Source organism: Crotalus tigris, unplaced genomic scaffold (genome assembly GCF_016545835.1).
Source record: "Crotalus tigris isolate CLP2741 ecotype Arizona unplaced genomic scaffold, ASM1654583v1 scf7180000018301.7375997, whole genome shotgun sequence".
In the NCBI taxonomy this organism is placed as follows: domain Eukaryota; kingdom Metazoa; phylum Chordata; class Lepidosauria; order Squamata; family Viperidae; genus Crotalus; species Crotalus tigris.
Genome location: NW_024096931.1, coordinates 7,307,454 through 7,334,097, shown reverse-complemented (window position 1 = coordinate 7,334,097; position 26,644 = coordinate 7,307,454). Strand labels below are relative to the sequence as shown.

General features: G+C 42.5%; 1 protein-coding gene across 4 annotated transcripts in view; it reads left to right on the top strand.

Moving 5' to 3' along the window:
• The window catches only part of ABCA3 (ATP binding cassette subfamily A member 3), a 59,572-nt gene that overhangs the window by 3,522 nt on the left and 29,406 nt on the right, over positions 1-26,644 (top strand). For 2 of the 4 annotated variants that reach the window (XM_039349948.1, XM_039349947.1), the window contains exons 2-9: positions 14,469-14,560; positions 18,567-18,831; positions 19,515-19,642; positions 20,718-20,883; positions 21,648-21,907; positions 22,685-22,801; positions 24,159-24,279; positions 25,880-26,053. In XM_039349948.1, coding sequence (XP_039205882.1) covers positions 14,507-14,560; positions 18,567-18,831; positions 19,515-19,642; positions 20,718-20,883; positions 21,648-21,907; positions 22,685-22,801; positions 24,159-24,279; positions 25,880-26,053 — 1,285 coding nt within the window. In that variant the 5' untranslated portion in view covers positions 14,469-14,506. Of the gene's footprint in view, positions 1-3,565; positions 4,397-7,227; positions 7,591-14,468; positions 14,561-18,566; positions 18,832-19,514; positions 19,643-20,717; positions 20,884-21,647; positions 21,908-22,684; positions 22,802-24,158; positions 24,280-25,879; positions 26,054-26,644 lie in introns of those variants that run through there. The other 2 variants (XM_039349949.1, XM_039349950.1) reach the window with 2 other exon arrangements.

Genomic DNA, 26,644 nt, shown 5'->3' with positions numbered 1-26,644 from the left:
ACCAAACATTCAAACTAGTTTTCTGACATGTTCTGGGAGAGCTAGGCGCCATAAAAAAGAACATAACAGTGTTTGGCACTTCTGGCTTGTGAAGTGGGTACACTTGTTCAAGAGCCTCACTTGCATTGGGGGGGGGTGTTCTTTAAGGGTGCTTCCATAAAAAAAAGTGGCATAACAACGCTATTCTTAAAAAAAACCCTGATATTATGTAGTCTTCGTGGGGGCAGGAATTAAAAAAAAATATATGGATGCCTTGAGAATTCCTTCTTGCATTTGCCAACAAATATTGGGACCCAAAAGCATTTTAGCCAGAAGTCTGGAGCCAATTGACCATCTGTCCTCCTTTTCTGTTTTATTTGTAGATTTCCAGAAAGCCAAGCTGAGAATAGTTTGGAACCAAGCAATTTCCTGTATTATCCAATTTGGGTAGTTCACGACTTAACGATTGTAATTGAGCCCAACATTTTTGTTGCTATGCGAGGCAGTTAAGTGACTTTTGCCCCGTTTTTACGACCTTTCTTTCCACAGTTACTAAGTGAACCAGTGCAGCGGTTAAATTAGTAAACGTGGTTGTGAAGTGAATTTGGCTCCCCCCTTGAGTTTGCTTGTCACCAGGACGCAAAAAGGGGATCACGTGACCCTGGGACATTGCGACCGTCATAAATAGAGAGAATAAATAATAAATAAATAGACCGTCATAAAGGAGAGAAGCAACCTAGAACTAAGGAGAAACTTCCTGACAGTTAGAACAATTAACCAGTGGAACAACCTGCCTCCAGAAGCGGTGAATGCTCCAACACTGGAAGTTTTTAAGAAGAGACTGGACAGCCATTTGTCTGAAATGGTATAGGGTTTCCTGCCTGAGCAGGGGGTTGGACTAGAAGACCTCCAAGGTCCCTTCTATTATTATAATTAATAATAATATGAGTCAGTTGCCAAGCTTCTCAATTTTGATTGCATGACCCCAAGGATGTTGCTCGGATGGTGTGAGAAACAATTATAACTCACTTTTTTCAGTGCCATTGTAACTTCAAAGGGGTCACCAAACAATCTATTTTTACATATATATATATATATTTTTAGGCTGAATGAGATGAAGGAAGCTGATATCTAGGAAGTGTTTTGTGGTCATAAATGCCACCAACCTCTGCTATTTTTTTCCCCAGTCCAGTGGACTTGGAACAGAAGCCTATTTACTTTTTTCGTTCCTGGATTCTGATCTCTTGAGGTAATAAGCAACCTTTGCTTGGAAGTTCCAGCTTTTAAAGTTTATCTCTGCTGTATAATCTGCAGGCTTTGTACCTTTCCACCCACGTGGTTAGAAAGTTAGAAAGTTTTGAAAACAAGTCTGTTCTGATAGCTACTTCTCAGCCTGAGTTCCTGAGTCTACCTGAATCTCAGCCTTGTGGTAGTTTTGAGCAGGTTGGTTTTAAATTGTTTAATGCCTCAGGCCCAAAGAATGAAATTCCTTTTTATCCTTCTTAAAAATGGACAGTGTGTGATATTTTTACTCTCTGGACATCAGAATACAGAATAACAAAGTTGGAAGGGGCCTTGGAGATCTTCTAGTCCAACCCCCTGCTCAGGCAGGAAGCCCTATACCAGTGGTTCTCAACCTTCTTAATGCTGCAACCCCCAACCGGTCGTAAGTCAAGGACTACTCAACTGGTGCAGCACTGTTTGCAGAATGGGACTTTTGGCGGGCTCAGCAGGGCAGAGACAGCCTGGACAATTCCTATTGGCTTTTGAAAGCCCATAGAATTAGACTCTATTCAAGAGAGTCTATTCTATTGGCTTTCAAAAGCCAATAGAATAAAAGGGAGTAGCACAGCTAAGGAAAAGGGGGGGAAATGGTGGACTGCGTTGTTTGGCAACCCCCGTGAAATGGTCGTTCGACCCCAAATGGGGTCCCGACCCACAGGTTGAAAACCACTGCCCTATACCATTGCAAACAAATGGCTGTCTAATCAATTCTTAAAAACCTTCAGTGTTGGAGCATTCCCAACTTCTAGAGGCAGGTTGTTCCACTGATTAATTGTTCTAACTGTCAGGAAGTTTCTCTTTAGTTCTAGGTTGCTTCTACCTTTGATTAGTTTCCATCTATTTGTTTCCTGTCCTGCCTTCAGGCACTTTGGAAAATAGCTTGACTCCCTCTTCTTTAGGGCAGCCCCTGAGATATTGGAACACGGCTATCCTGTCCCCCCTCGTTCTTCTCTTCATTAAACTAGACATGCCCAATTCCACAACCAGGGACATCAAAAGGGAAAGAGGAAGTCCATCCCCACTTCCTTAACCATCAGCTGCTCTCATCCAGCCTCTTGCAAAAACTGAGGCATGAAAAGCCACTTTTCACCAACAAGTGATTGCTGAATCAGGAACGGGAAACGAAAATTGCTATCTGCAAGAATACATGTATACCAAAAAAAAAAAGAGCTTTCCTGGCCCCTTGACAGGAAAGGCAATTTGCTGATCTTTCCCAAAGCTCTTGTTCAGCATTGTTTGGAAAAGAGGTTCCTTCTTCCCTCCCTCCCTCCCTCTCTCCCTCTTTCTTTTCTTTCATCCCTCTTTCCTTTCCTTTCCCCTTCTCTTCCTTTTCCTTTTTGTTACTCAGTCACTGAGTTATAAGAAGCCTAGACTGATGTTTTGTGCTGAGCAGAAACCTGAAAATCTACTTACAACTCGGTATAATCTGTGACTCTTACCAACAAACCACGGTGGGTAGGTTAGGATTTGAGGTGAATCCAGATAGCTGCAGTTTCTCCCACAACTGAATCATGTGAAGAAGAGTTGCAGGAATTGATTATATCTAGTTTAATGAAAAGAAGGAGTAGGGGGTGACAGGATAGCAGTGTTCCAATATTGAGGCGCTGCCACAAAGCAGAGGGGGGGGGGGGTCAGCCTCTTCTCCAAAGCACCTGAAGGCAGGTCAAGAAACACTGATGGTAAATCATCAAGGAGAGAAGCAACCTAGAAATAAGGAGAAAATTCCTGACAAATGAACACAATTAATCAGTGGAATGAGTCGCCTCCAGAAGTTGTGGGTGCTCCATCACTGGAGGTTTTTAAGAAGAGACTGGACAGCCATTTGTCTGGAATTGTATCGGCTCTCCTGCTTGAACAGGGGGCTGGACTAGAAGACCTTCAAGGTCCCTTCCAACTCTGTTGTTCTGTTACCTACACTTTGTTGTTGTTGTTGTTAATTGCGAAGTCGTGACCAACTCATCGCAACCCCGTGGACAACATTCTCCAGGCTTTCCTGTCCTCTACCATCTTCTGGAGTCCATTTAAGCTCACGCCTACTGCTTCAGGGACTCCATCCAGCCACTTCATTCTCTGTCGTCCCCTTCTTCTATTGCCCTCCATCTTTCCCAGCATTAGGCCCTTCTCCAGTGAGTCCTTCCTTCTCATTAGGTGGCCAGAGTACTTGAGTTTCAACTTCAGGATCTGGCCTTCTAAAGAGCAGTCAAGGTTGATCTCCTCTAGCACTGACTGGTTTGATCGCCTTGCAGTCCAGGGAACTCGCAGGAGTCTTCTCCAGCACCAGAGTTCAAAGCCTCCATTCTTTGGCGCTCAGCCTACACTTTAGTGCAAGGCATAAAACAAGGCTGGTTTGTTTGGAAGGGATCCATGGGTGTTCCAAATGCGGTAGATTCAGAGCAAGTATCGGCCAGGGTGGAGTTTGGCGTCACTGAGGGTGCCTGGGGGTACTCAGGATGAGATGCCAGGAGGGAACAGGCGTCCTTCAGGAGATCTCAGGGAGACTTCAGCTGAAGTTCTTGCCTTGTGCAACCAAGCAAACATCTCTATCCTTGTGAAGAGGGGATTGATGAATTGACCAACATTTTAAGAGGAAGAGAAGAGGACTTGAAAAGGTCTGATCTCTCTGGGGAACAGAAAGGGCTTGTGTATGACGGGAAAGGTGTTGTTAAATCAAAGGCAGCCTTAAGAGGGTTTAAGATGTTCCACAGAGGAGTGGATGAGTCTCCATCTTCTCTCTCTCTCTCCCTCCTTCCCTCCCATGCCTTCTCAGGGCTCTTTGGATGTCAAGTATCAGCAAGCACCCTTCTCTTTCAGCCTGTCCCAGTTTTAGTGTGGCAGCGTCATTGCAAAAGTGGCTCTCAGACCCCGCATTGGAGCCTGCCAACATCACTATAATTTTCCTCTGCTTTCAATAGCTGAATTTCAGATTTGGGGGGGAGGTAAGCAATTTATGGGTTGAGAGACGAAGTGCAAGTTTCTGCACTTTCAGTGGGGATTTCCCAAAGGTTTGGATGATGGTTTTTCCCATGCAGCAAGAACTAGTCCTTGCATTGTCTTTGCACCAGGAATAAATAGTGAATATTTGTTGTCCGTGCTATCTGCTGAGCAAAGGAACAACTAAAATCCACCTGTGCAGGTACAGTGATGCTTCAAAATTTTGCTGGGGATTCTGCATCTGGTCAACAGTATAATTGGGGAGCAAAATTAAATTTATTTATATTCAAACCAGTGTTTTTCAAACCTGACAACTTGCTGGCTGGGGATTTCTGGGAGTTAAAGTCCACTCATCTTAAAGCTGCCAAGTCTGAAAAAAAATAGTGATTTAAATCATCCTGATTTTCTCCAAGGTGGTCCAAGCCGTTGATAAGTTTCTATTTCATGCACCATGTTAAGCAATAGTGCAGTCTCGCTCAGCTTTACTTTTGTGTGTTACGCGCCAATGATTTGTGGCTTGCTTTATTGTGTGACTCCCAACAAAGCTATTGAATAAGCCCTGGATCAACAAACTGTGACTTAGTGTGACATGTGAATTTAATTTATACAATCATGGGAAACTAAAAGGAAAGGTTAGAAAGGTTGAGAACCACTGGTTTAGGGTTTTTTTTTAGCTGTCCATGGTATACTTTGGCATCCTATAACCACGTGTTATACTGACCATCAGTCATGGTTTATAACCATGTGTTATGCTGACCATCAGTCATGGTTTATAAAGTATAAACCAGTTTACACATTACACTTGTATGGTGCAATAGGAAAACCTGTCCCACCCCCCCCCCTTTTTTTTTTTTTATCCTGACAGGGATGCTGTGTTGATCAAATTGAGTAAGGGAGAAAGTGCTCCATAATCTGTTTGGAGATTACAGGTGACCCTTAACTTACTAGCGACTGTTCAAAATCACAACGGCACTAATAAAAGTGACGTGATAAAAGTGAGTTTCACACAGCCGTGGCAGCATCCCCAGGGTCACGTGATCAAAATTCAGATGCTTGGCAACCGACTCGTATTTATGACGGTCCCAGTGTCCCAGGGTCGTGTGATCCCCTTTTGTGACCTTCTGACAAGCAAAGTCAATGGGGAGGAAGCCGGATTCACTTCACAACCATGTTGCCAACTTAACAACTGCAGTGATTCGCTTATCGACTGTGGCAAGAAAATAATAATAATAGAGTTGGAAGGGACCTTGGAGGTCATCTAGTCCATCCTGCCCTACTCAGGCAGGAAACCCTATACCATTTCAGACAAATGGCTGTCCAGTCTCTTCTTAAAAACCTCCAGTGTTGGAGCATTCACCGCTTCTGGAGGCATGTTGTTCCACTGGTTAATTGTTTTAACTGTCAGGAAGTTTCTCCTTAGTTCCAGGTTGCTTATCTCCTTGATTAGTTTCCATCCGTTGCTTCTTGTCCTGCCTTCAGGCGCTTTGGAGAATAGCTTGACTCCCTCTTCTTTGGGGCAGCTCCTGAGATACTGGAACACTGCTATCATGTCATCCCTCGTCCTTCTCTTCATTAAACTAGACATACCCAATTCCAGCAACCGTTCCTTATATGTGTCTAAAACGTTTGGCTCTATTTTAGTCATAAAATGGAGCCAAACTCACTAAATAACTGTGAATGTTGGGCTCAGCTGTGATCCTAAGTCAAGGACTCTCCGTACTTTGAGAAGAGACAGAATAGAATGAAAAGAATTAAAATGCAGCGTGGAAGGGATGGTGTCCTTAATGCTGGTAAAAGGTGCAGCGTTGAACTGCGGGGAGCACGTCCTTTGGGGATTCTTCCCCCTCCCCTTGTGCTTCTCCGGGGGCAGGAAACTCTTTCCATTATTAACATGGAGCTCTAGAACTTCCACCCGAATCTGAAAATTACAGACCTGCTTTTATGCAAACCATCTTCATCCACCCTCCCTGCATTACGTCTGCATTTAATCTGCATTATTCACCTTTAGTTATTAATGAAATGAATGCAGCAGTTTAAACAAAGGTATTTGCATAATTCATAAAGGTAACAGAATCCTGCTTTTGTAAGTGCCCGGTGGTCTGGATCTCAGTTGTTTAGCTCTGGAGCCTGGCTGAGGAATTGCTGGCTGAGGAATTCTGGGAGTTGAAGTCCACAAGTCTTAAAGTTGCAAAGTTTGGAGACCCCCTGTTCTACCTCTTCAAGAGGGTTCACCTCCCTGTATTTTTTTTTTCCTCTGAGTTCCTGTTTCTCCAGGTCTGTCCTTCCTTGCATGAGACAAAATCCTTCCTTGCATGAGACAAAGTCACAAAATAAGGTGTAGTTACCTCTTTAACTATTGACATGACTTATGACTATAATTCTGGGTTCGCTTACAGTCGTAAGTCAGGGACAACTTGTAACCAGGCAATCGAGTTATGCCTGATAGGGTTTAACCACTGGTATGAGTTTTGCGGACAGCCTGACCAAATTGAGCCACATACAAGAACAGGCAATCATATAGGTCTGATAAGATCTCTTTTCAACAGGATTTTATCCTGTGACAAGAAGAAATAATATTTGTGTATTTGAACTGGCCAGGACAGTACAGTGAAAGTGACTCGTCTAGAAAAACAGGATTTTAACCGCACGGGACAGCCATAAATGATGGCATTCACGTATCTCAAAAAGTTATTATTTTTGTCAACAACGGTATAACAGAGTTGGAAGAGACCTTGACATTAGACCAACAATCAACATGCAAACAGTGTCCCAATCAAGCAACTGCCTTCAGAAGTTGCAACTGCTTCATCACTGGAGATTTTTCAAAAAAAACCAGCCACCTGTCTGAAATGGTATCGGACAGGGGTCTTCAAACGTGGCCCTTTTATGACTTGTGGACTTCAACTCCCAGAATTCCTCAGCCAGCGTGCCTGGCTGAGGAATTCTGGGAGTTGAAGTCCACGAGTCATAAAAGGGCCACGTTTGAAGACCCCTTGATATAAGATCTCCTGCCTGAACAGGGGGCTGAATTAGAAGACCTTCAAGATCCTTTCCAGCTCTCTTCTTGATTGATTGATAGAATATAAACGGAGAGCAAATCCTATTCCCTTCTAGCGCTGTTGATGTCACCTAGTTTGGGCAAGGAAACGTCTGCAAGAAAACCACCAAGCTCAGAGGACACCAAGGACCCCACAGCTCAAATACAAACTACAAATATTCTATCGGATTCTTTCCTAGGATGGTTCTGTTCCTAGTGATTTTTTGCAAATGGAAACTGAGTCAGAATCCTGCTCTTCAGGATAGTTAACAGAATAGTTAACAGGGCCAGTCTTCCAGGAATTGTGGCAGGCTTTATTCCTCTTTCCACGTCTTCAGCTTCTCCTTAACATCTGGCAGGTAGGTTGAAGAGCAAATAGGTGAGCAGGTAGGTTGAATGGTAGATGGATAGGGACAGGTGGGTTGGTGGGCAGGTAAGTTGAATAGCAGGCAGGTTGCATAGCAGATAGATAGGCAGGTAGGTTGAAAGATAGGTGGATAGGCAAGTAAACCAGTTGGATAAATAGGCAGGTAGGTAAGGTAAGTAGGTAGGACAGACAGGTAATTAGATAGGGTGGCAACAGGTCGACAACTTCTATAATACTGTGGTAATTCAGTTATCCAGTATAGTGTTTTGTTCTGCTACTATAATGGGCTTAATAGTAAACCTATCCATAGCCAGGCAACTTGGCTTAAAGACAAAATCGCACTGCATTGTTAAGAATTTCACAGCTAATTTAATTTGGATGGGAGAACACTGTAAGTCCTTTCAGTGTTTACTTCTCCATTTTCAGGATATTTGAAATGCAGACTGGTCCATAAAGAGTAGCAAACACCCCAAATGAAAAAAGCTTTTTTTTTTCCCCTGCTAAGTTTATTTCTTAGCCAAAGAGGCAGATCCTTTCTGGAAAAACAGCTTCTGAAATTTGAGCAACAAGATTTTTATCTTGAGGCAAAATGACATAATGGCAGTTAACATTGAAGAGGAGAGTAATATAACTCTTTATCAGCTTAATTTCTAAGGACGATTGCATAAAACAAACCTTGATCTGGGCACTTTTCCTGTATGAAGAAATAATTGCTACTGAGCACACTAACCTATTTTTCCTGTTTCACGTTGCACTTCGTATTTAAGACTTTTTTTCCACTAAGGATTGAAGGAGACTCATTCCGGATTGTAAAATATATCGGTTCCAGAGGTTTCTAATAGCTGAAAAAACAGTTAACAAGCCATTTCCAAAAATGATTAGGAAATGAATTGTGAGATTATTGATTGAAGATAGATATTCCCTAGTTTCCCAGTGCTCTAAATCCCACCTGAAATTGCTGTTTTGCTGTCTGGAATGCTTGTGGGCAATCCCAGGTCCTCTCCTTGCCCAGAGAGGATTTACAGGTAGTCCTCGACTTAACAGCAGTTCATTTAGTGACCATTCAAAGTTACAACAGCACTGAAAAAAGGGACTTATGCCCGTTTTTTCGCAGTTATGACTTTTGCAGCATCCCCATGATCGTGTGTTCAAAATTCAGATCCTGGCCACTGGTTCATATTTATGACCGTTTTTGGGTCCCAAGGTCCTGTGATTCCTTTTGCAACCTTCTGACAAGCAAAGTCAACAGTTGTCCATCACAGTAAGTGTTTTTTTTTTCTCCTCCACCTTGTGTAATGTTCCTCTTGTTCTTCAGATACCGCAACCTCATGGGTGTGTGGTACATCCTCCCGATGGTGTGAGATAATTACAACACCGTGCAAGCTTCCTTGTTTGCAAAATGTTCTCTGATACAGGTCACCTTGTGCCTTTGTTTAAGAAGGGTGTATTTCTTCTCCTGCCCTAATCCAGATAATTAGATATTTTTTTCCACCTTTGTTTTCACACTTATTTAATAATAATAATAATAAAGTTGGAAGGGACCTTGGAGGTCATCTAGTCCAACCCCCTGCTCAGGCAGGAAACCCTATACCATTTCAGACAAATGGCTGTCCAGTCTCTTCTTAAAAACCTCCAGTGTTGGAGCATTCACCACTTCTGGAGGCAGGTTGTTCCACTGGTTAATTGTTCTAATTGTCAGGAAGTTTCTCCTTAGTTCTAGGTTGCTTCTCTCCTTGATTAGTTTCCATCCGTTGCTTCTCGTCCTGCCTTCAGGCGCCTTAGAAAAAGCTTGACTCCCTCTTCTTTGGGGCAGCCCCTGAGATATGGAACACTGCTATCATGTCCCCCCTCGTTCTTCTCTTCGTTAAACTAGACATACCCAATTCCAGCAACCATTCTTTATATGTTTTAGCCTCCAGTCCCCTGATCCTCTTTGTTTTTCTTCTCTGGACTCTTTCCAGTGCAACTACAGGAGACAAGCTATTCTATTGTTCTATCAGGAAGTTTCTCCTTAGTTCTAGGTTGCTTCTCTCCTTGGTTAGTTTCCATCCATTGCTTCTTGTCCTGCCTTCAAGCGCTTTGGAGAATAGCTTGACTCCCTCTTCTTTGGGGTAGCCCCTGAGATATTGGAAGGCTGCTATCATGTCCCCCCTCGTCCTTCTCTTTGTTAAGCAGCCGTTCCTTATATGTTTTAGCCTCCAGTCCCCTGATCATCTTTGTTGCTCTTCTCTGTTCTCTTTCTAAAGTCTCAACATCTTTTTTACACCGTGGTGACCAAAACTGGATGCAGTATTCCAAGTGTGGCCTTACCAAGGTCTTGTAAAGTGGTATTAACACTTCACCTGATCTTGATTCTATCCCTCTGTTAATGCAGCCTAGCACTGCGTTGGCCTTTGGGGCTCTGTGCCAGTAGGAGGCAATTGCCCTAAGCTGGAAGCATGTTTCAACAGAACACAAACAAGCTACTTTCTTTTTGATGGGCAAGTTTTTTTAGAGGGAAGTTTGAAGGGTAGGGATGAACCTTGCCAAGATCAGAGATGCAAGCTTGTATCTGGCTTTACACAATAAAGATGGTCAGTACCTACATTTGATTAATGAATACATGAAATAAATCTGGTTAAAGCAACCTTGCAACCATTACGTTGTCCCTTTTCTAAGGTGTCTTTGCTTGTCTGTCTTCCTGTGCCATTAATCACTCTTGGAAATGAAGGGGGAACCAGGAAGAGGCTTGACTGACTAAGAGGAGCTGTTTGCCTGAGAAAAATGGTTGTATAATTAGACAAGGTTGGGTAGTGGAAGCTGTGAAAAGATGAAAAGCTTTTTTAAAAAACAAAATTTTGAAACACTTTTGTCCAAATATTGGGAGTAATGGAGAAAAATGCATCCAGGTATCGCTTGATTTAACCTGCGAAGTGGCATATAGTAGAACAGTGTCTGAATTTAAGCATACTGCTGGCTGGGGAATTCTGGGAGTTGTAGTCAACAACTACAGTAATCAAATGGATGTAAGGTTTTCCACTTAGCCTCACAATTGCCCCAGCATTACTCAGGAATTTAAAAGAGCCAAAGAAACTCCTGAGCCGAGGCTTCAGCAAGCAGACAACTTTTATTTTGATCAAAATAGAGTTGGGTGACCCCCATCTCTCTTCGTGGCTGGTAGAGAGATGAAGGCAACAGCCAGAAAAGATGTCTTCCACCTTTTATACCTTTTCAGAACAAAAAGATCAGGTCTTGGTACCAGGCATAAGATGGCACAAAAAAACAATTCTTAGATCAGTGGTTCTCAACCTGTGGGTTGGGACCCCATTTGGGGTCGAACGACCATTTCACGGGGGTCACCAAACAACGCAGTCCGCCATTTTTCCCCTTTTCCTTAGCTGTGCTACTCCCTTTTATTCTATTGGCTTTTGAAAGCCAATAAAATAGACTCTCTTGAATAGAGTCTAATTCTATTGGCTTTCAAAAGCCAATAGGAATTGTCCAGGCTGTCTCTGCCCTGCTGAGCCCACCAAAAGTCCCATTCTGCAAACGGTGCTGCACCAGTTGAGTAGTCCTTGACCTACGACCGGTTGAGTAGTCCTCGACTTATGACCGGTTGGGGGTCGCAGCATTAAAAAGGTTGAGAACCACTGTCTTAGATGATGACTCGTACACAGCATCCCAGGCTCCATTCGTAACTCCTTTCCCCCCTCCCCTTACTGTGCTCTTTTCATATAAGCAATCACCTATACCTAAAGCATGAAGCCCTTACTTTTCCAATATATATATAAAGCATCTGATCAAGCAATTAACTACAAATAATGATTACAAAATAACAAAACAATGATTACATGATAACACTATAAGTATCAATATAAAATGGTTACTATATATAAAATAAATGCTAATGTCAAACTTAAACATACTAAAATCATAAGCACAATAAAGCAGCCAAGTTTCCAGATGTTTTAGACTACAGATTCCATCATGTATTGGGAAGTATGGAGGTTGAAGACACATATATATAAAAAAAGACCAAGATCTTTTCTTACATTACATTATGCTACACCTAATATGTAGAAGTAGACTGCCTTGGGGCCTGCAGCCTGTACCCAGTCATTAAGACTGATAATCATTAACCAGGTTCCCCAACAGAGGGCCAAATCCTCAATGGTGTATGATTGTGTGTATTATTGCACATGTCTTGACATTTTCTTAGAGTCTGGTGCACACAGCTTGCCCCAAACAGTTTTTAAAAATAATCAGGAAAGCTTGGAGAAATGCTAAATGTCTATTCATATCTGATGTACCATGTAACCAGAGCGTATGACATGGTGATCAAAGATCAGAAGACAGAATAGTTGGAAGAGTTAAATTTGCCCTGCCTGGGTTCAATTTTAATCTTGTGAGGATCCATTTCTTTTTAGGATTAGATGTCCAGAGGATATTTGGCTCTTGATGGAAAAGTACTCACTCAGAAGAGCTTTGTTCCTTAATCTTTCCTCCCTTTCTTCTTAGCATTTATGGTTTTTTTCCTTCTAATTTTCTTTGCTTCTGAGTTTGGTATTTGAAGCCGTTTTGGCTACGAAGCCTGTCTTGAACTCTTGATAGTATTTACACACCTCAATAAATTGTAGGCTGCTGAGCACATCTAAATTTTTTTCCATTCTGGTTCTTAAAGGTTGTTGAAATACAAGTTTGGGAGGTCAGCCTGAAGCAAAAGTTGCAGGAGATCAGCCAGGTTGAAGGAAACCAAAGTTTAGAAAAAGCCACGGGATTCTAGGCCAAAGCCTGGATTTTGGAACAAAGTTAGTGTTAAAGAAACCAAGAAGAGGAGAAAAATTTGATCACGGGAGTGTCCAGCCTTGTACGTTTGTAAGATCATAACTGTTGGGTAGAGACAAAGTAATTCTTACGATGTGCACATCATGTGCAGATGTTCCTCACACCATCAACATCGGGTTCCTCCTACCGCAATTGTGTTGGTGTCGCTTGCTTCCTCCTTGCTGGTTGCTTATGGCAGGGAAGCTGGCTTGTGTGTAGTTTATGATCCGAAGGTTCAAGTTGCAAAGATGAATTCAGCATGAGTTGGCTGCAGTTAAGAACTTCAGATGCTTAGTTTTTGAAGGCTGTATAATTCATGAGTGATTGTTTGGCCTTCTGGGTGGAAAAAAAATGAAACAAAAGAGTTCTCTGATTGTAGTGGAGTCAAAATAACACTTTTGTGTTCAGAGTCAGGGCGAGAACAGATAATCTGGCTGAAAGTACTATATACCATGTTCTCTACTAGAACAAATATATCTTACGGTGAAAGGAACGCATTATGTGCTTTGCCCAAAACAACTGAAAGAGAAATTTGATTTCTGCAATGCTTCTTTTTGTGTGTGTCAAATCCACGACTTAAAATTGTATTTCTAATATTTATATAGTTTTAAAAGAAATAGGAAATTAGGGGAAAAAAATAATGCTGGATTTGCACAACACACAAAAATGAGCTAATTTTTTTCCCATGAGCAGCTGCATTTCATTTATTTTTCTTTTTATGCTGGACTGTGACCGTAACATAGGTTTGATTTGATTATTTTTTTTCACTTTCCAAAGCTATTGTTATAATAAATTTAATCACAATAGATTGGTGGTCCAAGTGGGCTCAAAATCTCAACTTTTCTTTTAGTTATGGAATAATTGTTTTTTTATATATATATAATACAAAGTTGGGATACAACCCTTGTTTAATCTTAAATCATAAGAGAAAGGCTACAGTACATTACCAAAAATTACAATTTGCTCATCAAATTTCAGCAGGATGGTCCAAGTTGCTCATTTGTCTATGTCAAAAAAAGTGGTGCCACCTCCATGATAAATCTTGGTTTATGGGCTCAGAACGGGCGGGCTTGCCCAACATCTTAAATCAAAATTAAACTAATCATAATGACTTCATACAATATGCACTTACCACTGCAAAGATATGCTTCATCATTGAGGTTCAACTGAATAGAGCAGCTAGATGTCTACTTAGAAATTTGGGGCTTCCCACCATCACTTGTCATTCCCCTAGTTGGATTCAGCCATTGGGACATGAAGCCTAAAACATCTGGATTACATTGTCCATAGATTAGAAGTTTCCAATATGAATTTCCTTTAATGAAATCGGTGGTTCTGCACATCATCTTTAGCTATAAGATTATTCATTCTCTCATTTTGCCCAAGGATGTTCTATATGGCACTTGAAGGGGATCCAAACAATCTCTTTACATCTCCTGATGGATGGACAGATTAGGTAGGTAGGTAGGTAGGTAGACAGACAGACAGACAGACAGACAGACAGATAGATAGATGACAGTAGGTAGGTAGGTAGATAGTAGATAGTAGATAGATAGATAGATAGATAGATAGATAGATAGATAGATAGATAGATATGGATAGATAGATAGATGACGGATGGATAGATAGATGACAGATGGATGGGTGGCTGGATAGATAAATGATGGATGGATGAATAGATAGCTAGATGACAGAGATAACAGATAGATAGATAGATAGATAGATAGATAGATAGATAGATAGATGACAGATGGATGGGTGGTTGGATAGATAAATAAATAGATGATGGATGGATGGATGGATGGATGGATAGATAGATATGATTCTTATATGATGTAAATACAGTTATGTAAGATGCATGGACATACCAACTTGTGTAATATATAGATATTCTGTCTTTGTGAACCACTAGTTTATATTTTACAGGGATTTTTTTTTGCTCCAGGACAATAGTATGGTTGTTAACAAATAGGGTTGATATCCAAATTATCCCTCCATTAAATGACTCTTTGATGGTGGACTTGCTTTGCATTTTGATCTTATGGCTCCAATATTGCTTTTCCACAGAATTTGAGAAAGTTGGTCCTCCCATTCCAAGTGAAAAGATGGTTGTGTTACGGCAGTTTGGGCTTCTTCTCTGGAAGAATTACATCTTGCAGGTGAGTTGGTCAGGGACCATGAAGAAATGACAGGAAGGGTATCCATAAAAATGAAAGGGTAGACGCTAAAGCTTGTTGCAAGTCAGTCTTCTTGAATCTCTTCCAGATAGGCTGGACTTCAGTTGTTCATCCACAGCTTGAGGTTTATGGGGACTGAAGTCCAACACATCTGAAGAAGAAGACATCAAAATCAGGACGTCTGCTTGAAACAGGCCTTCATTTTTGATCTTGGCTTTTGTAAGGTTTTCCACCTAGCCTCACAAACTCCTCTGGGCCTATTTGGGAATTTCAAAGAGCCAAAAGAAACGCCTGAGCCGAGGTTTCAGCAAAGAAAGCAACTTTATTTTGGCCAAGACAGAGTTGGGTAGCCTTCTCCCTCTTCGTGGCTGCTTAGAGCAGTGGTTCTCAACCTTTTTAATGCCGCGACCCCCCAACCGGTCGTAAGTCGAGGACTACTCAACCGGTCGTAAGTCGAGGACTACTCAACTGGTGCAGCACCGTTTGCAGAATGGGACTTTTGGCGGGCTCAGCAGGGCAGAGACAGCCTGGACAATTCCTATTGGCTTTTGAAAGCCAATAGAATTAGACTCTATTCAAGAGAGTCTATTCTATTGGCTTTCAAAAGCCAATAGAATAAAAGGGAGGAGCACAGCTAAGGAAAAGGGGGAAAAAAATGGCGGACTGCATTGTTTGGCGACCCCCGTGAAATGGTCGTTCGGCCCCAAATGGGACCCTGACCCACAGGTTGAGAACCACTGGCTTAGAGGGACAAAGGCATACCCAGAAGAGACTTCTTCCACTTTTTATACCTTTTCGGAACAAAGAGATTCAGGTCTCTGTACCAGGAGCAAGGAAGCACAGAAAAACAAATTCCAAGATGATGAATTATACACATCAATCCAGGCTAACTCACCTCCCCCCTCTCTATTTCTTGGACCACTGAATCTTACCTTGCTCCTTTGATGTAAACAATCTCCTGTATATTTAGCATGAGACATTTACTTTCTCAATATACACGAAACACGTGCTTCTATCTATAAGGCTCCTTGCGTATAAAATATATATATATAAAATGGCTACAAAATAACAGTACTAATATCAAGCTTACGCATAATGAAATCATAAGCACAATAAGGTCCCTTCACTTCCATGCCACAGAAGATGTTTTAGCTATGGATTGCTGAATAAACGATTGGATTTGCCCAATGTTCTAGCCGTAAACCATAGTTCCAAACCATAGTGCTGGTTTTACTCAACCTGCTAAACCCAACAAGCCTATATTATGGCAGAGCAGTTTGAGGGCTCTTGTGACCCTAGGAATCTTGGTTTGCCTCCAACAACTATTATTATATTGCAAAGTTTAATGCGACAGATGGTGAAAATTGTCAGCTTAATTATGCTGATATTAATGTAATATTTTTTCTTGATTCGTTTCCAAAACCATTGCGAAAGCTAGCTACTACCTCTCTTTCTCACCTCCCGTACTTAACCCAAGATAAAAATCTTACAACTGATTACAAGCATTGCATCAATTAACCATTGTAATGTGGTTAAACCCTATTGTGTCTGCATTTGCATAACCAACCTAACTTCCCCATCCTTCTCATTCCAGTTTATATTCTAAAGCAGGGGTCTCCAAACTGGGCAACTTTTAGATGTGTGGACTTCAACTCCCAGAATTCCCCAGCCAGCATGTTAGCATGGCTGGTTGAGGAATTCTGGAAGTTGAAGTCCACACATCTTAACAGTTGCCAAATTTGGAGACCTCTGTTCTAAGGCAAATGATGGGAAATGCAGCGCAGGAAAGCTGATGCTCCTTAATAAAATCTATAATTTGCATGTTGGACTGTTGATTTCTTTTCTGTTATCATAGACAGAACTCTTCTCCTACAGTATCCAAAATTCAGATTGGTCTTTGCACAAAGTCCTAGTACTTCTGTTTTACTGGCTCTCTTAAATAGGCCTTTAGAGGCATGGGCAGAATTTATTGTAATTTATAACCCTATTTATCATTCATATTATGCTTACTGCTGTGTCTGGTATTTCTAGTCTGTCTAGAGTCTAGATCAGACATGTCAAACTTGCGACGTCACGTGAAGTCGCGTGACGTATCGGAGCTTTTTCTCCATTGCCGGCAATGGGGTGGGCACGGTTTCCTGGTGACGCGGGCTGGCAGTTTGACACCCTTGGTCTAGACCAAACATGTCAAACACAAGGCCCGGGGGTCAGATGCAGCCTGCAAAGCCATCTTGGAAACAGTGAGGGAACGGTCCCCGCTCCTGGCCCAGGCCGGCTGGGAGCCAATGTACAATTTTGTGGTGGCCACCTATGCTGAAATGTATTCAGTCTTAACTCCACAAGGCCATCTGGAAACAGTGAGGAACCAGCCCCTGCCAAGTTGGCCCCATCCCCTGGGTGCATGCTGGGGAGGTGTCACCCTTTGTGAGGAATGAAGAAATGCACCATCGCCTGGAAGTGACCAGCAAATGGCCCTTGCCTACTTCACATATCCGGCTTGATGGGCTCTGCCCTGGTCCCACCCCTTTCTGCCACAGACCCTCAGATCTGTCCCATTCCTGCTCAGGCCCCCACAGGCACCCTTGACGCGAATGATGTAGAGCTGGCCATGCCCATCCAGTAGGCCACACCCATTCCATCCATGCCCACCCACTCGGCCCCCCAAGGGCAACCACAATGCTGATGCGGCCCTCAGTGAAATTGAGTTTGACACCCCAGGTCTAGACTATGATTTGTAGTTTTTAAAAAGAAGCAAAGATGCTGGGTTCTTTACAAGTAAATCATGAAAGGTTGAAAAATTCCAGACTTGTAAATGCCAGTGTGTCCGTATTGCTTTTTTATCCTCCTTTTTTTTCTCAAAATGCTTAATAAAAGTATACTAAAAAATTAAACCAGGCAGGATGCAAAGACTACTGCAGTTGATCCAATATCCATTACTACTCAAAAGCGTGGAGGAAGAAGTATTGTTAACTTGGCATCTAACAGACTGTAGCAGCAATAAACCAGACCTTTAGCAATCCATAGTTAAATATCTGCCAGTCAACCGTGTCCACCCCCATATTCAAAGCTCCATTCAATGTTTCACGTGCCATCTCTCAGCCCACAAGAACATTTTTGCGTGGGGCGGACCCTTTGCTTTTATAGAATGACATTATCTTGAAAAGGGGCTGGTTTGTACTTCAGCAAAAGTTTGGAATTTTTGCTTTAGCTACATAGGATTGGTGATCCTCCCATCAACCTGTGTTTATGCTTGAGGAATTACAGTTCTAACATTGAAACTGCCTCCCAACAGAGTCATCCTGTATCTCTAGATCATTTTCAACGACTGGTGCCTCCATTCTGTAAATCTCCAGCAGAGATAGTTTCCTGGTTTCACTGCCTACGGTTATTATTGTCCCAAAGGTGTTTTTTTTCATGAGGCAACTGGACTTTCCTGTTTTTCTTTGAAGACGTTTCACTTCTCATCCCAGAAGCTTCTTCAGCTCTGACTGGATGGTGGGGGATGGAAGGATTTGTACTCCTTGCAGACCGCTGGTCATTTGCATTCTTTCAAAGAGCCGTTGAGGCCACTTGGAGCTTTACCTGTGTCCCCAGGGTCACCTGAGTAGTGCAAATGGGTGGGTGGAGACTTCTAGCCTGCAGGATGTTTCCTGCCCTGCGTCCCTTCAAGACGATTTTGCCCGTTTCCAGCAAAAACAAAAAAGTGCCACCTACTGTGGAAAGTGTATACACTTAATGACAACATGATTCCCTTAACGACCATCGTAAAAATGGTTGTACAATTGGATCCCGTCACGTGGGGCCTCAAATTATGACTGCAGTGACCTACAGCGGAGATCCTAGTCCTCGCCGTCATAACTCCTGCAGCTTGCCCGGGTCATTAACCCCTGGCCATTTTTGGTCTTCTTGAACCGTGAACACCCAGTTGCAACTCCACCTAGGAGCTGTTGCTGGGCCTCACTTGCACCCTCTCTGTTTCCTTCTGCAGAAGCGGAAAATTTTGGTGACGCTGATTGAGGTTTGTCTCCCCTTGTTGTTTGCTGCCATCCTGATTGGCCTGCGCCATCGTGTCCACTCAGTCAACCACCCCAACGCCACCTTATACCACAGCAAGCAGGTGGACAGGCTGCCCAGTTTCTTCCATCGCTGGCATTCGGGCGTCCCCTGGGAACTAGCGTACGTCCCCTCCAACAACACAGCCGTGGAAAGCATTGCCGAGGCGGTGGAGAAGGCCTTGGAGATCAATATCAAAGGTCTGCACCTGGGCGGGGCGGCTTGTGTTCCAGGGTTTTCTCCTGGGTACAGAGGGAGCTTCTTGTGACTGTGGGGGCCTTGTTTTCAGCTGACCACCACCCTTTTTGCCTGGGAAATAGTTCCTGCACATTTTCCTCAAGGAGTAGCTGCATTCCAAGTGCAATGACTGAATGACATGAGTTATTTATTTACTTTATTGCATTTATATATTTAAAAACCGCCCACCTCCCTTGCTGACTGATTCTGGGCGGTGTACAAATATATATAAATATTATAATAAAAACTATTAAAAACAGGAAGGCGCCGTCATTTGTTTGTTCGGTGCTGGACTGGGTTGATTATAATATTCCTCTTGAGAAGGATGAATATTACTAATACAGGTTAAGTTCCTTTCTCTCTACCTCATTTTTCTAGCCACTGATAAAAGGCATCCTCTGTTCTAAAATATACTGAATGTTCTTTCTCTTTCATTTTCAGTGTCAATCTATCCATTTCTGCACAATCTAAGATTTTTTTTTTAATTAACTCTTCCTCTGTTGGTAAATCTTCATTTTTCCAATGTTGAGGGGATACAATTCTTGCTGCAGTTAATACGTGTAAAATTAGATATATGCACTCTTTCTCATAGTTTCTTACAGTTATGCCTAACAAATCACTGTGTGGTTTCTGTTTAACTCTGTAGCGCGAGGGTTTCCATCTGAAAAGGAGTTTGAACACTACATCAGGTTCAATAACCGTTCGGGCAACGTACTGGCGGGACTGGTTTTTGAGAACTGTGTGGCTAACAGCCAGGATCCCTTGCCGCTCCAGGTACGATGTTCTCTTGGTTGGTTCTCTTCAAGTACACCTTCTCACAACTCTCAAACTGATGCATGATAGTCTCTTACCCAGGAATTATAAAAACTAGATCTCTGCATGGAGATAATATATCTAGGGGCATTCCTATGAAAAATGTAGGCAGTGAAATAAAATGGAATAGAATAACAGTTGGAAGGGACACTGGAGGTCTTCTAGTCCAACCCCCTGCACAGGCAGGAAACCTTGTACCATTTCAGTCAAATGGTTGTCCAATCTCTTTTTAAAAACCTCCAGTGTTGGAGCGTTCGCAACTCCTGGAAGCAAGTTGTTCCACTGATTAATGGTTCTTGCTGTCAGGAAATTTCTTCTTAGTTCTAGGTTGCTTCTCTCCTTAGTTAGTTTCTATCCCTTTTTTCTTATCCTGCCCTTAGGTGCTTTGGAGAATAGCTTGATTCCCTCTTCTTTGTGGCAACCCCTGAGATATTGGAACATTTACATATTTGCACTTTCTTTCTGGTGCACGTGTATCCATGCATACTAGTAAGCATGTAGCTGGACTGGAGAACACTACAAATACAGTGTCTGTAAACATGCATGGATGCTTATGTGCCATGTGCCAAATCCTTTATATTTCCCATACATTCCACTGTCTAGTTCAAATCCTTAGGACCAGATATATTTGCTGAATTCTTTTTGGTTCCTAGAATCTCCTAATACGTATCACTGCTAATAGGCAACATGTTTCCCAGCCATTTTAAGTCAGGAAACATCTGGAAATCATGGTATAAGCCATGATATTTAAGTTAGTCACATCTCTCTTGTCTGCTTTGCTGGTGGGGAATTCTGGGAGTTGAAGTCCATACATCTTCAAGTTGTCATGGTTGAGAAATCCTGGTTCAGTTCTGCCATCAAAGCAGAAACCCATCCAGATGTACAGAATGTGGTGGAGGAAGGCACACATTTCTTAACAACACGTGGGCTGGATGTTGTGTTATTCATTCCAGGCCAGCCAAGGAGTTGGATGCAATTAGTTTTGAATGGCCTCGGGGAATTGATGGACTCTTATGTCATTGTGATTTGTCTGCAGGTTAGTTACCGGCTACGTTTCAAATATAGCCCTAGGAACGCTCCTCCAAGTGAAAGGACAGGATTGAACCCCAACTTGGATCGAGACTGGAATACCCACTACCTCTTCCCACTGTTCCAGTTACCAGGACCCAGAGAAGCAAAAAGTGATGATGGAGGCACACCAGGTAATCTTTTCCTAATGGTTATTTTATGCTGAAAGATCATCAGATCTTCCGTAGGACCTGGAAACATGAGGAGCTGTCCTCTACTTCTGACTGGTCTTCGGTCTTTCACGTTCTCTCCAACATGAGATATGCGTTTCCCATGTTACGTAACCCGTAACAAGTTTCTAGAACCTATGCTGTCTATTGTCCCCACCCCAAGGACCATTCTTGTGAAAGACAAAGTTGGCATAAAATATGATAACCTGACTCAAGTGTTGAACTAGAATTATGGGAATCGTGGTTCAATTCCACCCTTAGTTTTAGAAGGGGAGTGGTTATCTTTTGGTGGTCTCTCAACCCAACGTATTTCACCGTGTTGCTGTCATGAGATAAAATGAAGCTGTACAATGAAGCCACCTTGAACTCTTGGACTAAAGATGGGATAGAAATCTAATGAAGAGAATAAACAAGCCAATAAACTCTTTAAAACACTGAATCAATGAAGACTACTTCACATCTTGCTAGGCTTCTGATGACTACCTAGTCAGGATGGTGTCATTTTCTTGGCAGCTGTAGGAAAATTGTGTCCTCATATGCCTTTTTCTGGGATGTGACCCTGACTACTGTAGCTTATAGCTTTGATATTTCAGATAGTTTCCCTTCCAACTGTTAACCATGCCTGATCCCACAGCTTCCAAAATCAGAGAAGCTTTATCAGATGGTGCTACCTGTTGAAGTTCTGAATTTAATACTACCTCTTTTCACGTGGCTTCCTTCTTCCTTAGGGTACTTCCGTGAAGGCTTCCTTGCAGTGCAACATGTGGTGGATAAGGCCATCATTCAGTACCATGTCAACAACTCTACTTCCAGTCTGCTGGATCGGGTGACTGTGACCGTTCGGCGCTTTCCTTATCCTCCTTACGTCAATGACCTCTTCCTTCTGGCTATTCAGAACCAGCTTCCCTTGTTACTCATGCTGAGCTTCACCTACACCTCCCTCAATATTGTCCGCGCCGTAGTGCATGAGAAGGAGAAGAAGCTGAAGGTAATGGAAGGATCTGTTCTGGGATTTGGTAGGACAAAGCTAGCTAGTTGGCTAGCCCAACTGTGAGAGGAAATTAATAGAATTAGAATTGGAATTGGAATTGGAATTAGAATAGAATAGAATAGAATAGAATAGAATAGAATAGAATAGAATAGAATAGAATAGAATAGAATAGAATAGAATAGAATAGAATAGAATAGTTTGGTTTCTTTCCTTGCCGTATAAATTTAGAGATATCCCTCCGCCACTGTTTAAATGGAATACCTGGGCGAACTCATCCATGATGACTAGGTTTGATGTCATAATAAGCATAATTTAATACAGGGGTCCCCAACCCCTGGTCCATGGACTGGTACTGCGGCATGCCAGCAACTGGTCCGCACAAACAAGCAAAGCCCCATCCCTCAGCTGCAGGCAGCACATAAAACCAGGCACTCTGCGATCCACGGAAAAACCTTTATCCAGAGAACCGGCCCTGGTGCCCAAAAGGTTGGGGACCTCTGGTTTAACAGATTGTGCCTTAGAATTTAGTACAAACACCTGAGGGTGTTTTTCTTGAGAACTTGGCTTTATTTTAAGGCAGGCAAGAATACCCACAAAACCTCTGTCCTTGTGGTAAGCGTGCAAACACCTTTGAAAACCAAATGTGCAGATGCCTATTTGAAAATGAGGAAAGCTCAGACAGCTAATTCAATGGGCATTTAAATATAGATTTTTTGCTTCTCCCTCATTGATTAGCAGATATGTATGGTTCCATGCGGGATTTTGTGTCCACAGGAGTACATGCGCATGATGGGACTCAGTAACTGGCTACACTGGAGCGCCTGGTTCCTCCTGTTCTTCCTTTTCCTCTTAGTGTCCATCTTCTTTGTGACCATCCTCTCCTGTGTCAAGGTGAGCATCCTCATATTAAAAAAATATTATTGGACCCTTTGAAGAAAGTATATAAACAAATACGGTACAAGAAAGAACATGAGGAAAAATAGATTAAATAAAGCAAGGATTTTTAAATCTCATGGAAGTTACAATGTTTTCAAATATCACTGATTAGTTTAGGGATAGTTTCTTTCTTTCTTTCTTTCTTTCTCTTTCTTTCTTTCTTTCTTTCTTTCTTTCTTTCTTTCTTTCTTTCTTTCTTTCTTTCTTTCTTTCTTTCTTTCTTTCTTTCTGAAATGTATTTGCCGCCCATCTCATATCCAATGACTTTGGGCAACTTACAACATAAAAACATTGAAAAGCATCTCTGTCTGTCTGTCTGTCTGTCTATCTCACATTAAGGGACTAATAATCACTATTACTTTTAACCTTAAAACAGACATAAAAACATGGTAAATGCAATATACATATCAGCATCTAAATTGCACCTAAAATTATTACTAAAAATCTCATAAACATGGATTCTAGCTAAAGAGAAACCCTTTTTGGGGGGGGGGGTGTAGCTATAATTTCAGATTATAATCTAAGAATGGTTTCCAGTTTGAGCTGATGTGCTTTTAAGAGAATTATTCTAGACATCAAAGCAAGTTCTTAGCTTGGTTAGCCATTCTTCCAATGAAAAGACCAGATGACTTTTCCGGTACAAACATATAGTTAGCATACGAGAACTAATTCAATATACAGATGCATGGTTTAGAGAAGTTTAATACAAATGCAACATCGCAGGTTGAAATGTGAATTCCATTTTTAAGCATTTTTAAGAGCGCATCGTTTTCCAGAATTGTTGAGTTTGATGCTATAGCCACCAAAGGTGACCATCTTCCAAGAGATACTCATTGTGTCCACTTTCTACCTTGGTAGTCATCTCATGAAGGACAGAGGCATTGGTTCAGGTTTGGGCAGGATGGGGCAAATCCATATATTTATTTATGAGACTTATATACCGCTTTAAGTGCAAGCACTCTCTAAGCGGTGTACACCAGTAAGCAATGTATATATATATATATTTACATTGCCCCCAACAATCTGGGTCCTCATTTTACCTACCTCGGAAGGATGGAAGGATGAGTCAACCCTGAGCCGGTGAGATTTGAACCGCTGACCTGCTGAACACAGTCAGCTAAAGTGGCCTGCAGTACTGCACTCTAACTGCTGCGCCACCTCAGCTCTAGTGGAAAAGGCAACAGGATGGGACTTCGGGGAACATGTTCACTCTTTCTTCCACTACCCCCATTTCTCAGATCTGTCTGTCTCTGTGAAGGTGACGAGGCCTGAAAGAGTAAGAGAATTTATTGACAGCTTTCCGTTTTTGCAGGTGAGTGGACAGGGAGCTGTGCTGGCCAGCAGTGACCCAACTCTGATCTTCACTTTCCTAGTGGTGTTTTGCATCTCAACCGTCTCCTTCAGCTTCATGGTCAGCACCTTCTTCTCAAAAGGTGAGCAAGGGGGTTCCTGCTATTGCTTCTTGTTAGGGTTGCCCCTGTTCACACAATGCTGGCTAAGCTGCCATCTTTCCTTGTTACGTAAAAGTTTAGAGTAGGATATCTTGATTGCCATTGTGTAACTCACAACGAAATTAAGTTGTCTCTGGAGAGCTACGCGGATATTTTCTTATTATAGAAGAGATTTCCCTCCCTACATTCTGTTGGGTTGGGTTGCGTTTTCTTTTCTTTCTGGGGCAGTCCTGAGAGTCTCTGATTGACTTCCTTCTGAGTATTAATCGTGCTCGATCCACATCACTTTACCGCACGACCAGTGTTTTAAAAAACAAAAATGCGGGATGCAGACAGAGACAGTATTCTTTCCTACCTGCCTTTTCTGTCTTCCTTGTCTTTCAGCAGCCAGAAGAAAAGTATGATTTAACTTTAAAGAGGGAGGAGAGATAATGAATTAATTTGTAACTGTTGTATGGGAAACCTTTTCTTCCCTTCTCTTCCCTTCCCTTCCACTGTCCTTCCCTTTCCTCCCGCTTTCCTTCCCTTTCCTTTCCTTTCCTTTCCTTCCCTTTCCTTTCTTTTCTTTTCCTTCCCTTTCCTTTCCTTTCCTTTCCTCCCACTTTCCTTCACTTCCCTTTCCTTCCCTTCCCTTCCCTTTCTTTTCTTTTCTTTTCCTTTCCTTCCCTTTCCTTTCCTCCCACTTTCCTTCCCTTCCCTTTCCTCCCACTTTCCTTCCCTTTCCTTCCCTTTCCTTTCCTTCCCTTCCCTTTCTTTTCTTTTCTTTTCCTTTCCTTCCCTTTCCTTTCCTCCCACTTTCCTTCCCTTCCCTTTCCTCCCACTTTCCTTCCCTTTCCTTCCCTTTCCTTTCCTTCCCTTCCCTTTCTTTTCTTTTCCTTCCCTTTCCTTTCCTTTCCTTTCCTTTCCTCCCACTTTCCTTCACTTCCCTTTCCTTCCCTTCCCTTCCCTTTCTTTTCTTTTCTTTTCCTTTCCTTCCCTTTCCTTTCCTCCCGCTTTCCTTCCCTTTCCTTCCCTTTCCTTTCCTTCCCTTTCCTTTCCTCCCCTTTCCTCCCCTTTCCTTTCCTTTCCTTCCCTTTCCTTTCTTTTCTTTTCCTTCCCTTCCCTTCCCTTTCCTTTCCTCCCCCTTCCTTCCCTTTCCTTTCCTTTCCTTTCCTTCCCTTTCCTTCCCTTCCCTTTCCTCCATCCCCCTTTCTTCCCTCTTCTCTTCCGTTCTCTTCCCTCTCTTCTCTTTTCTCTATTCCCCCCTTCCTTCTTCTCTTCCCCTTCCCTTTCCTACTTGTACTGCCCTTTCTATTTCTTCTTTTATCTTTTTTTTAAAAATTTCACTTTATATACTATTACATCCATCTTTTACTTGTATGAAAATCTTTTTAAACTATATTTAAAAGTAGGAGAAGAAGCAGCTGGCAGCGCAATGCAAAATTCCCCATCTCCACTCAGGGTCGTCCCCGTCCCTTATCCCCCCCCTCCTTCCCTCTGCTCCGCCATCTTGCCCTGGATCTGTGACAAACGCATTGGCTCCCCAAAGGCCATGAAGTCCCATGGATTCGTTTTACAGTCGATGTCCACTTTGTGTTTGCAGCAAACGTAGCCGCGGCTGCGGGAGGCTTCCTCTATTTTTTCTCCTACATTCCGTACTTTTTTATCTCCCCGCGCTACGACCACATGACCCACAGCCAGAAGCTCTCATCCTGCCTCATCTCCAACGTCGCCATGGCTATGGGGGCACAGCTGATCGGCAGGTTTGAAGGAAAAGGTGAGCAGAACCGAACAGCTTCCTTCCGTTACTCTCCCCCGAAGCTTGGGTGCCAATGTCTAAGGTTGCACTGCCAGGAATATTATTTACATACATTAACCTATTTATACGGCTCCAACACTGGAAGTTTTTAAGTAGAGACTGGACACCCATTTGTCTGAAATGGTATAAGGTTTCCTGCCTGAGCAGGGGGTTGGACCAGATGACCTCCAAGGTCCCTTCCAACTGTATTATTATTGAGGATCATCACACAGTCAGCCAGATGTTCAGACTGGATTTGGCATTTTTGTCTACCTATCGAGTCCTTACCAAGGACCCGGGATAGGCAGATGTGGATTATTATTAGTATTATTAGTATTAGTATTATTGATCATTGCACAGTCAGCCAGATGTTCAGACTGGATTTGGCATTTTTGTCTACCTATCGAGTCCTTACCCAGGACCTGGGATAGGCAGATGTGGATGTTTGATGGTATTACAGATATCGTCGCAGGATGGAAGTTGTTGTTGTTATTATTATTTACAAAGTTGTCCAACTTGGTAAGTTTGAGGGGTAGACTTCACCTCCCAGAATTCCCCAGCCAGGCAGGG